The 20,666-nt window shown below is 43.1% G+C and overlaps 1 protein-coding gene across 1 annotated transcript in view; it reads left to right on the top strand.

The window, feature by feature from the left end:
* LOC112252318 (cadherin-13) overlaps nucleotides 1–20,666 on the top strand; it is a 610,184-nt gene that overhangs the window by 578,558 nt on the left and 10,960 nt on the right. The window contains exons 13-14 of the mRNA XM_024423437.2: nucleotides 13,033–13,263; nucleotides 15,638–15,856. Coding sequence (XP_024279205.1) covers nucleotides 13,033–13,263; nucleotides 15,638–15,856 — 450 coding nt within the window. The remainder of the gene's footprint in view (nucleotides 1–13,032; nucleotides 13,264–15,637; nucleotides 15,857–20,666) is intronic.

The raw sequence follows: 20,666 nt of genomic DNA, 5'->3' as shown, positions 1-20,666 counted from the left end.
TTAAAGTGGCCGAATATCTCTAACTGCTTTCCTCAGTACCACAGTCTCCAATGGCATTTTGACCAGAGAAAATGTAACCTTTTTTTCTGGAAAAGAAATGCACATTTCATTAACATTTACAATGTTACCTTTTAATCAGCAGGCCAATAGTATTACTTATATATCGATTTCATTCTATAAGCGTTTTAGCAGTTTCAGAGAATGACGGTATTGAATGTCTAACACAATTAAAATCCCCTTACTTTTACTCTTTGGTCATGCGATAAAGGTTTTAGCCATGCACAGAACACATAGTTATTTCCTGGTTGGTTCTCTGTATCTTACCCTTAGAAATTGAAAACACCAATATGTTACATTTAGCTTTTCCTCTAACTAATTTTACCAAGGTGGTGATTTCTCATATACGTTTATTTTCCATCTTTTGACGCTAATAACAAATTATCCACGTTTTTATCACCACTGAAACTACATTGTTTAAATGCAAAACGATTCCAAGTGGGACTATTTGTAAATCCCATTGGTACCTTACTAGAAGTTAGGTAAAATGTGATCTAATACTTATTTCATCATATATAAACTGTAATCTCTATGAACCGCTCATTGATCGATCAGAGACTATACACCGCCAGGTCAAAATTCCATTCTTACTAACCTCAAAACGATTAGTTGTTTGTTCTTTTGACAAAGATGCAAACTCTTTTATAGCGGCATTTCCTGCTACCGCACTAAGTTCCAGTGTCATCTTACACTCATTTTCCCCCATACTTGTTAGCTCCACATCTACAACTTCTTACGCTTAGATATTTTCTATAGCTCTGCAAACCACTCACACATCTGCGAGGGCAAGCAGAATCATATCTGTCCCCCATCGTAATGTATTTTCTGATGATAGAATATTAATTAACATCAAAATGCTGGTAAGTTAAGCTTCTTGTTATGGTTTTATGTGATTGTTCCAATTCATTATTTTATTTATCCTGTTTACCGGGTAATGTTGCCCTACATTATCCAGTTTGCTCTTTCATATTCAAGCCAAATTGGTAGAATTAACGTGCGCTTCTTTCAGCGACTCTATGGCTTTATTAAATTTCGCTCTCTCTATATTCCCGGGAGAAACAGTCCATTTGTTTCCATGCCACTATTTATTTCTTTTTCCTAAACACTCCCTTTTATGAACTATTTCCCAAGGTAGGGCCACCCACTTTCCCAGATAATAATTCATTAGTTACAGCACTTAATACCTCCTATTAAAGCCTACTCTATAATGTCTACAACTGTATTACTGAGCCTTAATGTCTTATTCTAGTACAGTACCTCAAATATCACTGTGTTTTCCCTTTCACAGATATCATTACTATCATCATTTTATTAGTTTGCTTATTCTATTACTTTAACTTTATTCAGTGTATTAAATCCCATTTCATATAATTTTCCTTCTAATTCAGCTATTTATAATGTCTGCACTTTCTTATCTCTTTATTTATCCGCTTGCTATATTCTCTCTTAGTCTATTTTACTGTTTAATTCCTGATTCATGGTTTTAGTGAAACAAAGTCGCTATTTTTAAACTGCAGCCTCTGTCACCTGCTGTTTTCCTCCTATTTCGTTACAGGGCTTGTGATATTTTAAAATATGTGTTCTAGACTTCTATTTTGGTGTCTCTCATGCAGTTTTGTCACTTTATTCTAGACCGCCTAGATTTATTTTAACCACGTAGTATAGTTTTTGCTTATCTGTATATTCTTTCTTCCTACCTTGCACTCATTATATATATTTGTGCCCTTTTTAATTCCTATTTTTAACACCTATTGTATTTTTTACAATGGTCATTTAACACATTATCACGTCAATGTTTTATTCTTGTTTTTACCTTCTTTTGCCCAATGTTTATCGATTTTGTTCCCTTTGTCTAGCGATTAAGAGTGTCTCCCCTTAATCTTATTACCCTGCCTGTCACAGAAAGACTCCGCCGTCCCTCCTCTGGACATCCTCTGGCACGACACACACACAACCTGTTCTTCTTCCTTTCACCACAGAGAATTCTCATTCATGTTTATTTTCATTCGTTCAATTTCTTTATTCACATTCGTTCACATACACCCTTCGTTTTACCTAAAAACGACCTATAGTTTCTTACCTAACTTAATTCACTTCCTCTACATAAGCTGGTATTATCCTATAGGATTTTTCACGCATACCCTTCATTTTTACCTAAAATGACCTATAATTTACCTAACTTAATTCACTTCCTCTACATAAGATGGTATTATCCTATAGGATTTTTCACGCATACCCTTCGTTTTTTACCTAAAAACGACCTATAATTTCTTACCTAATTTAATTCACTTCCTCTACATAAGCTGGTATTATCCTATAGGATTTTACACGCATACCCTTCGTTTTTACCTAAAAACGACCTATGAGCAGGCAACATTTGCCCCACACCAGGCCAGGCAGCTCAGCCAGAGAGCGCAAACAACCGCACCTAGTCAAACCACACAAGGTCCCCAAATGAATGGCTCGGTGAGAGGGGCAGTCCGAATCACACAAACCCAACACAGGTCGCCCGCTCAGGTTGATTGGGCTGTGTTTACGCACATCCCAAAACAGATCCTGAGACAGTCGAGCCTGGTCAAGCAGAATCCGACGGAATAACTCCTCCCAATCAAACCAGACATGCAAGCCCCCTCCACTAAACGCCGGACTCCAGTAAGGTTCACAGCTCCTATTCACTTAGTCCCTACACATGCGCACATACATTTACTTTTAAAACAACCCCAAATTCACACATGCATGCAATTCATTGAATTCAAAAGTTCTTTAGCTTTTCCTGGGTTTTTAGGAAATTTTAAAGAGAAACCTACGTGACGCCCCTCTCGCTGAACCAGGATCTCCGAAGCAATCTATACAAACATTTTAACTATGTAAGAACATGCTTACCTTTTTATAGTTAGGCGGCCACCTTTGTTTGCAAGATTGTCCAAAGAAACCGTCATCAGCCCGGAACGTCACACCGTGGTCCCTGTCTCTCCTGGCAAAGCTCGCTAAATTATGTCGTGGAGAATCGTAACAAAATTGAACACTTACAAGAACTTGTGAATTCAATATAGGCCTTTAATACAAACATATCAGAAGCCTAGATGGTCTGCGGAACACACCCTTTCCCAGAGCACTGGCTCTGTCTTTATACACACACAGTATATGAGTCCATTCCATATGTTAATGAAGTTACTTCCCTCAAGTCATCGGTCACCATTATCTTTCAGTCCAGGCTTCTTCCATGTTCATGCCTAATAACGCCTCTATCCGCTCTTGATGAGATTACAATGGTGGCAGGACCCTCTCATGTCCTAAAATTAATGTATATCTATCTTACCTTAAGCACTTATGGCCTTTACCCTCTCTATCTAATCTTTATAATGATGTCCTGCTCCTTCCATAGTAGATAATGTATTTAAGGGTCACCTCCTCCTCTTTGCCCTAAGCCCTTATGCACAGTAAAGTACGTATGGCTTCGGCCATTACACTTATGTCTGTTTAATCTTTGGTTTCCTGTCCGCTTTCTGTTTGTGGTCTAATGTATACCTATCTTTGCTCAATAGTGTCATATCTGTCTCTATATGTAACAAAAACTACAACATCCTCCACTCGTTACCTGTATTAATGGCACCTGTTTGAACTTGTTATCAGTATAAAAGACACCTGTCCACAACCTCAAACAGTCACACTCCAAACTCCACTATGGCCAAGACCAAAGAGCTGTCAAAGGACACCAGAAACAAAATTGTAGACCTGCACCAGGCTGGGAAGACTGAATCTGCAATAGGTAAGCAGCTTGGTTTGAATAAATTGACTGTGGGAGCAATTATTAGGAAATGGAAGACATACAAGACCACTGATAATCTCCCTCGATCTGGGGCTCCACGCAAGATCTCACCCCGTGGGGTCAAAATGATCACAAGAACGGTGAGCAAAAATCCCAGAACCACACGGGGGGACCAAGTGAATGACCTGCAGAGAGCTGGGACCAAAGTAACAAAGTCTACCATCAGTAACACACTACGCCGCCAGGGACTCAAATCCTGCAGTGCCAGACTGTCCCCCTGCTTAAGCCAGGACATGTCCAGGCCTGTCTGAAGTTTGCTAGAGAGCATTTGGATGATCCTTTCTTTGTCAGTGGGCAAACATACAAAATCAGCAGGGGATCAGATACGTGTTTCCCTCACTGTACATGTTATTCAATCATTGCACCCACACTGCTTGCGAGCGTCTGCGTAGCCAGGCACAGACTGTCCCCCTGCTTAAGCCAGTACATGTCCAGGCCTGTCTGAAGTTTGCTAGAGAGCATTTGGATGATCCAGAAGAAGTTTGGGAGAATGTCATATGGTCAGATGAAACCAAAATATAACTTTTTGGTAAAAACTCAACTCGTCATGTTTGGAGGACAAAGAATGCTGAGTTGCATCCAAAGAACACCATACCTACTGTGAAGCATGGGGGTGGAAACATTATGCTTTGGGGCTGTTTTTCTGCAAAGGGACCAGGACGACTGTTCCGTGTAAAGGAAAGAATGAATGGGGCCATGTATCGTGAGATTTTGAGTGAAAACCTCCTTCCATCAGCAAGGGCATTGAAGATGAAGCGTGGCTGGGTCTTTCACCATGACAATGATCCCAAACACACCGCCCGGGCAACGAAGGAGTGGCTTCGTAAGAAGCATTTCAAGGTCCTGGAGTGGCCTAGCCAGTCTCCAGATCTCAACCCCATAGAAAATCTTTGGAGGGAGTTGAAAGTCAGTGTTGCCCAGCAACAGCCCCAAAACGTCACTGCTCTAGGGGAGATCTGCATGGAGGAATGGGCCAAAATACCAGCAACAGTGTGTGAAAAACTTGTGAAGACTTACAGAAAACGTTTGACCTCTGTCATTGCCAACAAAACATAAAAAATCCTACAATGTGATTTTCTGGATTTTTTTTCTCATTTTGTCTGTCATATTCGAAGTGTACCTATGATGACAATTACAGGCCTCTCTCATCTTTTTAAGTGGGAGAACTTGCACAATTGGTGGCTGACTAAATACTTTTTGCCCCACTGTATTTTACAAAGGTTGTTTTTTATTTTCTCCAGAATTTAATTTTTATTTTTTATTTATCAATTACTATATTTGAGTAAATCTTAATATTTGTTTTGTCTTTTCTGGTGGATTAATCTGGAATTGCAACCAGCTTTCTATTGCTTGTTTTAAAAATAGCAATATTTGGGAGATTATGATTTCATTTCATTTTCAAATAACCAAAAGAGAACGGTTGTAATCTGAATGAAGGGAAAAAGGCCATTCTTGAACACGGGGGGAGCTGTTCTTACTAATCTGCTTCAAAACCAGTTTTTGTATGACTGAAGCCTTTCGTGAGAGGTCCAGTGCTTTAATATTTAATCATTTCTGCCCTCAGAATTCATATTTATTATATAAATAGGCCCATAAACATTTTTCCGGATTCCTGTTTCAAATAAATCAGTGTATGTTCTACTCATATAATTGAAAAACAAGTCGTTAGGTGTAGGCAGGAACACATGTAAATAGGTCAACTGGAATATGACAGAGTTGATTAGGGTGAATTTTCAACAAATACACAGGTGTTGTCCTTTCCATGGTAGCAAAATCTTATCTAATTTTACTAACTTTCTTTTAAAATGTATTGTAGTGAGATAATTGTAAAAAATTCGGGATATGAATACCGAGTATGTCCACAGTATGTCCGACGGTGAGGACAATGTTTTTGGTAAACTACACGGTAATGTAAAAGTTGTATTTTTTTAAGATCCAACTCATAATATGGTGCACTTAATTTGGTTGTAATCCAGAGAGGTTAGAACTATTATCTAGATCCTCTATGAGGCTGTGCAGGGATCCAAATTGCAGATTTAAAAGAAAACATTAACTGTCAGCGTACAATGACACCTTTGTTTTTAATCCCTGGATTTATACCCCCTTAATATTATTGTTGGATCTGATTTTAATAGCTAATATTTTGATAGCAATAATAAATAAATATGCTGATAAAAGACAGTCTTGTTTTACTCCTCTTGACAGTTGAATACTTTCTGAGAAGTAGCCATTATTTACTATTTTACACCTGGGGTTATTATTGTAATGGCAGATCTCCTCACAAATGAACACTCGAACAAAAACAATAAACGATAACGTGACATTTACAACAACCGAAACAGTACCTTGTGGCGACAAACATACACACGGAAACAAACACCCATAAACTGGCTGACTGGCGGCTCTGGCAGCTCCTGGCTGACTGACGGCTCTGGCAGCTCCTGGCTGACTGACGGCTCAGGACAGACTGGCGGCTCTGACGGCTCAGGACAGACGGGAGACTCTAGCAGCTCAGGACAGACTGGCGGTTCTGACAGCTCAGGACAGACGGGAGACTCTAGCAGCTCAGGACAGACGGGAGACTAGCAGCTCCGGACAGATGGGAGGCTCTGGCAGCTCAGGACAGGAGGAAGGCTCTGGCAGCTCAGGACAGACGGGAGACTCTAGCAGCTCAGGACAGACGGGAGGCTCTAGCAGCTCAGGACAAGAGGAAGGCTCTGGCAGCGCTGGACAGGCGCTGGACAGGCTACCTAAGTATGATTCTCAATCAGAGACAACTAACGACACCTGCCTCTGATTGAGAACCATACTAGGCCGAAGCAGAAACCAAACATAGAAACAAACATAGACTGCCCACCCCAACTCACGCCCTGACCATACTAAATAAAGACAAAACAAAGGAAATAAAGGTCAGAACGTGACAATTATACATAACTTTAACCCAATGTATGAGATTCTCCAAAGTTAAAATAGTCCAAGCATTCATATATAAATTCCACTCGTACTTTATCAAAGGCCTTTTTAAAGTCTATGAGTACCAGGCCTGGTTTCCCAGATTTTTCGTAGTGTTCTACTGTTTCCAGTACTTGTCTTATTATCTTGAATGTATCATCCATGTAAAAAACCTGTCTGATTAGGATGAATAATATCCATCAGCTGCTTTAGTAGCTGAGAAAATAATCACAATAATAATAACAACAATAAGCATTTCCAGCCAAGAGCATCCTCCCTCCCTGTTACTGGTATTCCTACACTTAATGGGTGTTCTAATGAGAAAAGAAGCAGCAGCCAGCCAGGTAAGTATTCTACGAGTTTTGAATGGCCGCATTCTCAGCTCTTAGTGGAATGTGAGTAGGCCCTTTCATCTAGAGAAAGCCTATATGTTTGGAGAGATTATAAAGAGAACAGCCTTTTCTCTAAAAAAAAACATACTTTTCTCTTAATAAATATTCCACGGCAGTAACCTTCTCTTACAAGAAATAAAGAGCATTTGACTGACCACAGGATTCTTCTATTTCATTGTAGCCCATGTGATGTTGTTTTTCTGTACTGCTCTACAAAGCCTGTTCCCCAGATGAAAAGAGGAGCAGAAATAGATTTTGCCCATCACGCTGTGTGCCAGGGAGAAGCTCCGCTCGCTCCATTTAAAACTGCTGCCGGTCACAACACAAACCTGTCCCTCATTTCCTTCCCAGAGAGCAGAGAGAGAGAAAACAGGAAAGTGTGTTGGCCTCCAGACAGCTTCTGGGAAAGAGAAGGAAGAAGGGAGCGTCTCTCCTCACAGCCTGCAGCCTCCCAGCCTGCCAGCCCGACAAGTCAATCAGTCCACGTCTCCCGATCCACCTCTCATCTCTGGGCTGCTACAGGAGAATAGCAGAGCTGCAAGGCCAGGGGCCCACAGACAGGGCTCTGACAGTAGACCAGATAACTGAACTGACTGGGTTCACTCATTGGACCTGAGGAGGGATCTAGACATGCAGCCTGACGCATACCAGAATGGATTATTCATAATAAGCCTGCTCTCTCTCTAAACACGCAATGTCAATGGTTACAATAAAATTTGATTTGATTTGATTTACAAAGATGAATTTAAACTGTGTGAATTTATACTGCTAACAATATTGTGTAGCCTATATGGAGGGGAAGGGAAATATATTGTTACTCTGTTGTAATATTTGTTTAATGTCATTTTGAACTCAGACCAAATTGCCTATGAATGCAAACATACAATGGATAATGATTTAATGTCTCAACACACATATTAGTTTAATTTAATCTCCGTGACAAAGCAGAGTGAAGTAGAGGACATTTGTTTTGTTTGTTGCTGAGACAGGTTGATTCTGAGGATATGATGATGATGAGAAGGAAGGAGGGAGACAGTGAGTGATTAGGTGAAGGAATATTCATTTTGGAAGCCAACAGAAAACAATTGGCTTCATTAAACTCTAGCCAAGCACAGTGTCTGCTTGTCTCACTATAAATGACCATTATCTGCAAGTTTACTGTGACATCTGTCTTCGCTGATAGTCTCTTTAAGTGTTGTGTTCAAATAAATTACAGGGCCTTGTCCCAAACAATCTCAATCTTCATCAAAACTCCAGCTTCTAATTGCACTCTTTAGATCAAACTTATGAGGTTGCTACAGCAACATACAGTTTTTGATACTGAAACTTAAATCTCGGAGGTCCTAAACCCTGTTAGTTGAACCTCACCCAAAGTCTTTTCGATGACGAACAGTCTGAGAATGCAGACAGAAGAAGTGACAATTTGTCGTTACCCTTCTATAAACACATTAACATTGAGAAAGAATAAGTATTTCCCATTGAGATCGCAATATTTGTTATTATTTCCCCATTTTTTAAAATCTGTTTCTTTAGTTCAGATTGAACAGCTGTTGTGTCTGATTGTGTCTCATCTCCTCCTAAACCACCAGTTGGTGGCGCTATAGATGTAATTGTCACCAGTGGCAGCACAGGAGACAATTTTTGTCTCATGCAAATACATGTTAGATTTTAATCAAGCAGACAAACAATGAGAAATATTGTGATTATTATTTCTGTGTAATCATATATTGTTGCCCTATTATGTGGTCTGAACATTTTGTATATTTATTTTTTTATTTCACCTAAATTAACCAGGTAGGCAAGTTGAGAACAAGTTCTCATTTACAATTGTGACCTGGCCAAGATAAAGCAAAGCAGTTCGACACATACAACGACACAGAGTTACACATGGAGTAAAACAAACATACAGTCAATAATACAGTATAAACAAGTCTATATACGATGTGAGCAAATGAGGTGAGATAAGGGAGGTAAAGGCAAAAGTAAATACAATATAGCATGTAAAACACTGGAATGGTAGATTTGCAGTGGAAGAATGTGCAAAGTAGAAATAAAAATAATGGGGTGCAAAGGAGCAAATAAAATAAATAAATAAAATAAATACAGTAGGGAAAGAGGTAGTTGTTTGGGCTAAATTATAGGTGGGCTATGTACAGGTGCAGTAATCTGTGAGCTGCTCTGACAGTTGGTGCTTAAAGCTAGTGAGGGAGATAAGTGTTTCCAGTTTCAGAGATTTTTGTAGTTCGTTCCAGTCATTGGCAGCAGAGAACTGGAAGGATAGGCGGCCAAACAAAGAATTGGTTTTGGGGGTGACTAGAGAGATATACCTGCTGGAGCGTGTGCTACAGGTGGGGGAGATGCTATGGTGACCATGGAGCTGAGATAAAGGGGGACTTTACCTAGCAGGGTCTTGTAGATGACATGGAGCCAATGGGTTTGGCGTATGTATGGGTTTGGAGTATGAATTGAGGGACAGCCAACGAGAGCGTACAGGTCGCAATGGTGGGTAGTATATGGGGCTTTGGTGACAAAACGGATTGCACTGTGATAGACTGCATCCAATTTGTTGAGTTGGGTATTGCAGGCTATTTTGTAAATGACATCGCCGAAGTCGAGGATTGGTAGGATGGTCAGTTTTACAAGGGTATGTTTGGCAGCATGAGTGAAGGATGCTTTGTTGCGAAATAGGAAGCCAATTCTAGATTTAACTTTGGATTGGAGATGTTTGATGTGGGTCTGGAAGGAGAGTTTACAGTCTAACCAGACACCTAGGTATTTGTGGTTGTACACGTATTCTAAGTCAGAGCCGTCCAGAGTAGTGATGTTGGACAGGTGGGCAGGTGCAGGCAGCGATCGGTTGAAGGACATGCATTTAGTTTTACTTGTATTTAAGAGCAATTGGAGGCCATGGAAGGAGAGTTGTATGGCATTGAAGCTTTCCTGGAGGATTGTTAACACAGTGTCCAAAGAAGGGCCAGAAGTTTACAGAATGGTGTCGTCTGCGTAGAGGTGGATCAGAGACTCACCAGCAGCAAGAGCGACATCATTGATGTATACAGAGAAGAGATTCGGTCCAAGAATTGAACCCTGTGGCACCCCATAGAGACTGCCAGAGGTCCGGACAGCAGACCCTCCGATTTGACACACTGAACTCTATCAGAGAAGTAGTTGGTGAAACAGGCGAGACAATCATAGTAAAAAGTGGATATTTTATTCGGGAAAATCAGAAACAGGAAGTCCTGCCTCTTGCGCAGTCAGCATATATACACTACAAAAGTATTTTGACACACCTTCAAATTAGTGGTTTCAGCTATTTCAGCCACACCCATAGCTGACAGGTGGATAACATTTAACACACAGCCATGCAATCTCCAAAGACAAACACTGACAGTAGAATGGCTTTACTGAAGAGCTCAGTGACTTTCAACATGGCACAGTAATAGGATGCTACTTTTCCAACAAGTCAGTTCATCACATTTCTGCCCTACTAGAGCTACCCCGGTCAACTGTAAGTGCTGTTATTGTGAAATGGAAATATCTAGGAGCAACAACGGCTCAGCCGCAAAGCCGTAGGCCACAGAAGCTCACAGAATGAGACTGTTGAGACCACTGAGTGCTGAAGAGGGTAGCGCGTAAAAATCCTCTGTCCTTGGTTGAACACTCACTCCAGAGTTCCAAACTGCCTCTGGAAGCAACGTCAGCACAGTAACTGTTTGTCGGGAGCTTCATGAAATGAGCAGCCGCACACCAGCCAGGTTAACGCTACCTGCCCGAATGTGTAGTGCCAACTGTAAAGTTTGGTGGATGAATTATGGTCTGGGGCTGTTTTTCATGGTTCGGGCTTGGCCCCTTAGATCCAGTGAAGGGCAATTGTAATGCTACAGCATACAAGGACACTAGACAATGCTTCCAACTTTGTGGCAACAGTTTGGGGAAGGCCCTTTCCTGTTTCAGCATGACAATGCCCCCATGCACAAAGTGAGGTCCATACAGAAATATTTTGTTGAGATCGGTGTGGAAGAACTTGACTAGCCTGCACAGAGTCCTGACCTCAACTCCATCGAACACCTTTGGGATGAATTGGAACGCAGACTTCGAGCCAGGCCTAATCACCCAACATCAGTGCCCGACCTCACTAATACTCTTGTGGATGAATGGAAGCGAGTTCCCGCAGCAATGTTCCAACATCTAGTGGAAAGCCTTCCCAGAAGAGTGCAGGCTGTTATAGCAGCAAAGGGGGGATCAACTCCATATTAATGCCCATGATTCTGGAATGAAATGTTCAACGAGTAGGTGTCCACATACTTTTGGTCATGTCGTGTATATTTATAAATATTCATAAACTATGGTATTAGACTAAACTTCACTTGCATCATCATCATCATGGTATTGAGAGATAAACATGAAAATGCTTTGTTATCCAACTGATCTTGTGTCCATTCTGTCATCCTGTGAACCCTTTTCATTGCTGCTCACAGCTATTTTGTTTGTGTATGTTTCCAAGAATCAATGGTTGGTTCAACTAACCCTTTATCTCACCTAACCCCACTCTGCCCTACGGGTCAGTGTGTCTGAGAAGTTTATCTCCAGTCTAGATAAGCCTATATCTGCTGGGATTTTTATAGTAAAAACTTTAGGTATAATTCTTGGTGGGGTTTACAGTGCTTCGAAAGGTTTATCCTGTCTTTGTTTAGTCTTTCTCCAGCCAATGCCGCTCAAAGCACCACCTAACCAATAACACGGCCATAAAAATGAAATAGGCTCTCATTTGAACAGTTTGACATTTATGACACACATCGCCTCCTATTCACTCAAACTTTTCCAGGTACCTGGAAACTGATAGCGGTAAGATGATTCTCTAATTCTGATCTTGTCATGTGTGGGTAATTGCCAGTGACTTCCAGAGTTGTTTTGCATGCAGCCATTTTTCAAATCACCTCTAATCTCAATGCAACAGAAAGGGTGTGTCCCAAATGGTACCCTATTTCCTAGTGTACTACTTTTACTAGGGAATAGGGTACCATTTTGGAACTAAATGTTCTGTTTTTAAGAGATTAGAGGAATAGGGTGCCATTTGGGACTTGGACGAACTCATACAGCACATCATTTCTGATGCTGCAGTGCCATCTCTCTGCATCATTCAATTAAGAGTAATATCATCTAAACAACAAAGACCTGCTCTCGCTGCCAAGCCAAGTCTCTCTCAACCACTTTTTCCCCCATTTATTTAACTAGGAAAGTCAGTTAAGAACAAATTCTTATTTACAATGACAGCCAAACCCTCCCCTAACCCGGACGACGCTGGGCCAATTGTGCGCCGCCCTATGGGACTTCCGATCACGGCTGGTAGTGAGGGGATTGAACCAGGGTCTGTAGTGACGCCTCTAGCACTGCGATCCAGTGCCTTAGACTGCTGCCCCACTCAGGAGCCAATTATCGTTTAACCATGATCCAAGTGATTCATCTTCCTTTGGTCTGGAAATGACACACAGTTTGTTTTGTATGGTTCTTTATCAAGTTAAATGAAGCTCAGAAACAAAGGAAAGAGATAAGGGAACCACAGAGCTAGTATCTGAGGAAGTTGGAACCGCCTGACTGGATTCAAGTGGAAAGAAACTGATACTTGGAAATAGTTGCAGGGGGATAGACTTGGCAAACCTGAAATAAAAATGTCCCAAAACACCAGAGAAATGTATAGAGTTACAGTACACTAGGCTTTCAGAACAGTGCTGTGTGCTTGTAACAGAGATAGCTGTGTTGGTGATGTTTTACTAACATGTGTAAATTGTGTCCTTCTCACAGGTAGCCCACCAGCCACTGGTACTGGCACTCTGGTCATCCACCTGGAGGACTACAATGACAATGCTCCCTACGTTCACCCATCTGTGGTACGGGTGTGTGAAGACGCCAGGGACAGTGTGGTGATAGTGGGGGGGCGGGACAGGGACATCCACCCCAACACTGGGCCCTTTAAGATCGAGCTGGGGAAGCAGCCAGGGCTGGAGAACACGTGGAAGGTCTCCAGGGTCAACAGTGAGTTCAGACAGTTACTTACAGAACATTACACTCCCTAGGCTGCTACCTACAGAACAGTACACTAACTAGGCTGCTACCTACAGAACAGCACACTCCCTAGGCTGCTACCTACAGAACAGTACACTAACTAGGCTGCTACCTACAGAACAGTACACTCCCTAGACTGCTATCTACAGAACAGTACACTCCCTAGACTGCTATCTACAGAACAGTACACTCCCTAGGCTGCTATCTACAGAACAGTACACTCCCTAGGCTGCTATCTACATAACTATACACTAACTAGGCTGCTATCAACAGTACACTCACTAGGCTGCTATCTACAGAACAGTACTCTCACTAGTATCTATATACTCACTAGTATGCTAACCTTCAGAAAGGTTCACTCACTAGGCTGCTATCTACAGAACAGTACACACTCACTACGCTGCAATCTACAGAACAGTACACTCACTTGCTGCTAACTACAGAACAGTACTATCACGAGGATGCAACCTACAGAACAGCACACTCCCTAGGCTGCTACCTACAGAACAGTACATTCACTAGGCTGCTACAGGCACTCCATACGCTGCTACCTACAGAATAGTACACTTACTAGGCTGCAATCTACAGAACTATACACTCACTAGACTCCCACCTACATAACTGTACACTAACTGGGCTGCTATCTACAGAACAGTAAACTCACTAGGCTCCTGCCTACAGAACAGTACACTCAAAAGGCTGCTATCTACAGAACAGTACACTAACTAGGCTGCTATCTCCAGAACAGTGCACTCACAAGGCTGCTATCTACAGAAGAGTATACTCCCCAGGCTGCTAACTACAGAATAGTACACTCACTAGGCTGCTTAATACAAAACAGTACACTCACTAGGCTGCTATCTACAGAATTATAAACTCACTAGGCTGCTATCTACAGAACAGTACACTCCCTAGGCTGCTACCTACAGAACAGTACACTCACTATGCTGCTACCTACAGAACTATACACTCACTAGGCTGCTATCTACAGAACTGTACACTCACTAGGCTGCTATCTACAGAACAGTACACTCACTAGGCTGCTACCTACAGAACAGTACACTCACTAGGCTGCTACCTACAGAACAGTACACTCACTAGGCTGCTATCTACAGAACAGTACACTCACTAGGCTGCTATCTGCAGAACATTACACTAACTAGCCTGCTACCTTCAGAACAATACACTCCTTAGGCTATTTTTGGCACACACTAGGCTGCTATCTGCAGGTACTAAACACTTTCTAGACTGCTTCCTGCAGAACAGTACACTCACTAGACTGCTACCTACAGAACAGTACACTCCCTAGGCTGCTATCTATAGAATGGTACACTCACTTTGCTGCTATCTACAGAACAGTACACTCCCTAGGCCGCTATCTATAGAATATAACACTCACTTGGCTGCTATCTACAGAACTGTACAGTCACTAGGCTGCTACCTACAGAACAGTACACTCACTAATCTGCTACCTACAGAATAGTACAGTCACTAATCTACTACCTACAGAACAGTACACTCACTAGGCTGCTATCTACAGAACTGTACACTCACTAATCTGCTGTCTACAACAGAACAGTATTCTCCCTTGGCTGATATCTACAGAACAGTACATTCAGTAGGCTGCTATCTACAGAACAGTATAATCACTAGGCTGCTTCCTACAGAACAGTACACTCCCTAGGCTGTTACCTACAGTACAGTACACTCCCTAGGCTGCTACCTACAGAACAGTACACTCCCTAGGCTGCTACCTACAGAACAGTACACTCCCTAGGCTGCTACCTACAGAACAGTACACTCCCTAGGCTGCTATCTACTGAACAGTACACTCACTAGGCTGCTATCTACTGAACAGTACTCTCACTAGGCTGCTACAGGCATTTATATTGGTATAGTGGGGAATTACAGGGTACATCATTCTGCCGCTTATCCCTTATCATGTGAGAAGGCTAATCATTATAAGCATGCTAGAGGGGTCTGTCATTTATCCATTAATGCACAACCATTTGTGTGTGTGTATATGTGTGTTTGGGGGTCAGTTCGAATTGAATACATTCAATTCAGGAAGTGATTTTAATTAAAAATGTACAGTTGGATAAATGTCTGAAAAAAATAGCTTAAACTTTTCAGTTTACTGAGAATGAAATAGATATTTTACATTTTTTATGATTACATTGGAATTTGACCCCAAGCTGAGTGTGTGCATGCTTATGCATTTATATTAATTTATCTCTTGCCTGTATAATTTTCATGTTTGTAGAGTATGGCATGTAATCCAGCATGAAAGTATCAAAACATAATTATCTTGTCAGTTAACCTCATTGGCTGGTATATGTTTCAGACACACATGCTCAGATCATGCTGCTACAGAATATGAAGAGGGCCAACTACCAGCTGCCTCTGGTGGTGACAGACTCGGGCCTGCCTCCGCTCTCCAACAGCACCGAGATCAAGGTCCAGGTGTGCACCTGTAAGAAAAACAGAATGGACTGCAGTGGTGCTGGCTCTGTACGCTCCAACCTGATGTTGCTGCTGGGACTAGTCCTGCTCTCCCTACTCTGTGAGTATACAGTAACACTAATCCTGCTCTACCTTCTCTGTGAGTATATAGCAACTCTAGTCCTGCTCTCCCTACTCTGTGAGTATATAGTAACTCTAGGCATGCTTTCCCTACTCTGTGAGTATATAGTAACTCTAGGCCTGCTCTCCCTACTCTGTGAGTATATAGCAACTCTAGGCCTGCTCTCCCTAATCTGTGAGTATATAGTAACTCTAGGCCTGCTCTCCCTAATCTGTGAGTATATAGCAACTCTAGGCCTGCTCTCCCTACACTGTGAGTTTATAGTAACTCTTGGCCTGCTGTCCCTACTCTGTGAGTATACAGTAACTATAATCCTGCTGTCCCTACTCTGTGAGTATACAGTAACTCTAGTCCTGCTGTCCCTACTCTGTGAGTATACAGCAGTTCTAAGGGGTAACAAGCTCTATAGGTTGAACTGAAACTTCACTCAATTGCTGAAACCTCCAGTAAAGTGTTACAGTCCCTAAAAATGAAATGAATTCAAATGACATCCACCTTGTACTTTTTAGTAGGTCTGCAGCACACCTGAATGGAGACTTAACAAACACCCGTATACTGTCATGACGATAGAGATGTAGTGATGCTAGTTTGTAGGGTGTTCACCCATAAAGGTATTAATTCCTTCAATGTTTAAACAAATATGTCCATTCAATAGAAAATTCCGTAAGAAAAAATATAGTCCAAACCCCATGTCTCTACCATACAGTTCATTCGGAAAGTAATCAGACCCCTTCAAATCAAGTCAAATTTATTTATATAGCCCTTCGTACATCAGCTGATATCTCAAAGTGCTGTACGGAAACCCAGCCTAAAACCCCAAACAGCAAGCAATGCAGGTGTAGAAGCACGGTGGCTAGGAAAAACTCCCTAGAAAGGCCAAAACCTAGGAAGAAACCTAGAGAGGAACCAGGCTATGTGGGGTGGCCAGTCCTCTTCTGGCTGTGCCGGGTGGAGATTATAATAGAACATGGCCAAGATGTTCAAATGTTCATAAATGACCAGCATGGTCGAATAATAATAAGGCAAAACAGTTGAAACTGGAGCAGCAGCACGGCCAGGTGGACTGGGGACAGCAAGGAGTCATCATGTCAGGTAGTCCTGGGGCATGGTCCTAGGGCTCAAGTCCTCCGAGAGAGAGAGAGAAAGAGAGAATTAGAGAGAGCACATGTGGGGTGGCCAGTCCTCTTCTGGCTGTGCCGGGTGGAGATTATAACAGAATATGGCCAAGATGTTCAAATGTTCATAAATGACCAGCATGGTCGAATAATAATAAGGCAGAACAGTTGAAACTGGAGCATCAGCACGGCCAGGTGGACTGGGGACAGCAAGGAGTCATCATGTCAGGTAGTCCTGGGGCATGGTCCTAGGGCTCAGGTCCTCCGAGAGAGAGAAAGAAAGAGAGAAAGAGAGAATTAGAGAAAGCACACTTAAATTCACACAGGACACCGAATAGGACAGGAGAAGTACTCCAGATATAACAAACTGACCCTAGCCCCCCGACACATAAACTACTGCAGCATAAATACTGGAGGCTGAGACAGGAGGGGTCAGGACACACTGTGGCCCCAACCTTGACTTCCACATTGTTACGTTACAGCCTTATTCTAAAATGGATCAAATATTGTTTTCCCATCGTCATTCTACACACAATACCCCATAGAAAGCATAAAAAACTGAAATATGACATTTACATAAGTATTCAGACCCTTAACTTGGTACTTTGTTGAAGCACCTTTGGCAGCGATTACAACCTTGAGTCTTCTTGGGTATGATGCTACAAGCTTGGCACGCTTGTATTTGGGGAGTTTCCCCCATTCTTCTTTGCAGATTGTCTCAAGCTCTGTCAGGATGGATTGGGAGCGTTGCTGCACAACTATTTTCAGATCTCTCCAGAGATGTTCGATTGGGTTCAAGTCCGGGCTCTGGCTGGGCCACTCAAGGACATTCAGAGACTTCTCCCAAAGCAACTGCTGTGTTGTCATGAATGTGTGCTTAGGGTTGTTGTCCTGTTGGAAGGTGAACCTTTGCCCAAGTCTGAGGTCCTGAGCGCTCTGGAACAGGTTTTCATCAAGGATCTCTCTGTGCTTTGCTGTGCTGTGCTGTGCTGACTAGTCTCCCAGTCCCTGCCTCTGAAAAACATCCCCACAGCATGATTCTGCCATCACCATGGTTCACCGTAGGGATGGTGCCAGAGATGGCCGCCTCGCTTCGCGTTCCTAGGAAACTATGCAGTTTTTTGTTTTTTTTACGTGTTATTTCTTACATTAGTACCCCAGGTCATCTTAGGTTTCATTACATACAGTCGAGAAGAACTACTGAATATAAGATCAGAGTCAACTCACCATCAGTACGACCAGGAATATGATTTTCACGAAGCGGATCCTGTGTTCTGCCTTTCAACCAGGACAACGGAATGGATCCCAGCCGGCGACCCAAAAAAACGACTCCGTAAAAGAGGGAAACGAGGCGGTCTTCTGGTCAGACTCCAGAGACGGGCACATCGTGCACCACTCCCTAGCATTCTTCTCGCCAATGTCCAGTCTCTTGACAACAAGGTTGATGAAATCCGAGCAAGGGTAGCATTCCAGAGGGACATCAGAGACTGTAACGTTCTTTGCTTCACGGAAACATGGCTCACTGGAGAGACGCTATCGGAGGCGGTGCAGCCAGCAGGTTTCTCCACGCATCGCGCCGACAGAAACAAACATCTTTCTGGTAAGAAGAGGGGCGGGGGCGTATGCCTTATGGCTAACGAGATGTGGTGTGATCACAGAAATATACAGGAAGTCAAATCCTTCTGTTCACCTGATTTAGAATTCCTCACAATCAAATGTCGACCGCATTATCTACCAAGAGAATTCTCTTCGATTATAATCACAGCCGTATATATTCCCCCCCAAGCAGACACATCGATGGCTCTGAACGAACTTTATTTGACTCTTTGCAAACTGGAATCCATACATCCTGAGGCTGCATTCATTGTAGCTGGGGATTTTAACAAGGCTAATCTGAAAACAAGACTCCCTAAATTGTATCAGCATATCGATTGCGCAACTAGGGTGGAAAAAACATTGGATCATTGTTACTCTAACTTCCGCAACGCATATAAGGCCCTGCCCCGCCCTCCTTTCGGAAAAGCTGACCACGACTCCATTTTGCTGATCCCTGCCTACAGACAGAAACTAAAACAAGAAGCTCCCACGCTGAGGTCTGTCCAACGCTGGTCCGACCAAGCTGATTCCACACTCCAAGACTGCTTCCATCACGTGGACTGGGATATGTTTCGTATTGCGTCAGATAACAACATTGACGAATACGCTGATTCGGTGTGCAAGTTCATTAGAACGTGCGTTGAAGATGACGTTCCCATAGCAACGATTAAAACATTCCCTAACCAGAAACCGTGGATTGATGGCAGCATTCGCATGAAACTGAAAGCGCGAACCACTGCTTTTAATCAGGGCAAGGTGACTGGTAACATGACCGAATACAAACAGTGCAGCTATTCCCTCCGCAAGGGTATCAAACAAGCTAAGCGTCAGTATAGAGACAAAGTAGAATCTCAATTCAACGACTCAGAGACAAGAGGTATGTGGCAGGGTCTACAGTCAATCACGGACTACAAGAAGAAAACCAGCCCAGTCACGGACCAGGATGTCTTGCTCCCAGGCAGACTAAATAACTTTTTTTGCCCGCTTTGAGGACAATACAGTGCCACTGACACGGCCTGCAACGAAAACATGCGGACTCTCCTTCACTGCAGCCGAGGTGAGTAAAACATTTAAACGTGTTAACCCTCACAAGGCTGCAGGCCCAGACGGCATCCCCAGCCGCGCCCTCAGAGCATGCGCAGACCAGCTGGCCGGTGTGTTCATGGACATATTCAATCAATCCCTATACCAGTCTGCTGTTCCCACATGCTTCAAGAGGGCCACCATTGTTCCTGTTACCAAGAAAGCTAAGGTAACTGAGCTAAACGACTACCGCCCCGTAGCACTCACTTCCGTCATCATGAAGTGCTTTGAGAGACTAGTCAAGGACCATATCACCTCCACCCTACCTGACACCCTGGACCCACTCCAATTTGCTTACCGCCCAAATAGGTCCACAGACGATGCAATCTCAACCACACTGCACACTGCCCTAACCCATCTGGACAAGAGGAATACCTATGTGAGAATGCTGTTCATCGACTACAGCTCGGCATTCAACACCATAGTACCCTCCAAGCTCGTCATCAAGCTCGAGACCCTGGGTCTCGACCCCGCCCTGTGCAACTGGGTACTGGACTTCCTGACGGGCCGCCCCCAGGTGGTGAGGGTAGGCAACAACATCTCCACCCCGCTGATCCTCAACACTGGGGCCCCGCATGGGTGCGTTCTGAGCCCTCTCCTGTACTCCCTGTTCACCCACGACTGCGTGGCCACGCACGCCTCCAACTCAATCATCAAGTTTGCGGACGACACAACAGTGGTAGGCTTTATTACCAACAACGACGAGACGGCCTACAGGGAGGAGGTGAGGGCCCTCGAAGTGTGGTGTCAGGAAAATAACCTCACACTCAACGTCAACAAAACTAAGGAGATGATTGTGGACTTCAGGAAACAGCAGAGGGAACACCCCCCTATCCACATCGATGGAACAGTAGTGGAGAGGGTAGTAAGTTTTAAGTTCCTCGGCATACACATCACAGACAAACTGAATTGGTCCACTCACACAGACAGCATCGTTAAGAAGGCGCAGCAGCGCCTCTTCAACCTCAGGAGGCTGAAGAAATTCGGCTTGTCAC

Source organism: Oncorhynchus tshawytscha, linkage group LG06 (assembly GCF_018296145.1).
Source record: "Oncorhynchus tshawytscha isolate Ot180627B linkage group LG06, Otsh_v2.0, whole genome shotgun sequence".
Taxonomy (NCBI): domain Eukaryota; kingdom Metazoa; phylum Chordata; class Actinopteri; order Salmoniformes; family Salmonidae; genus Oncorhynchus; species Oncorhynchus tshawytscha.
Note: the sequence above shows the minus strand (reverse complement) of the source record. Positions and strands in the feature narration are given on the sequence as shown.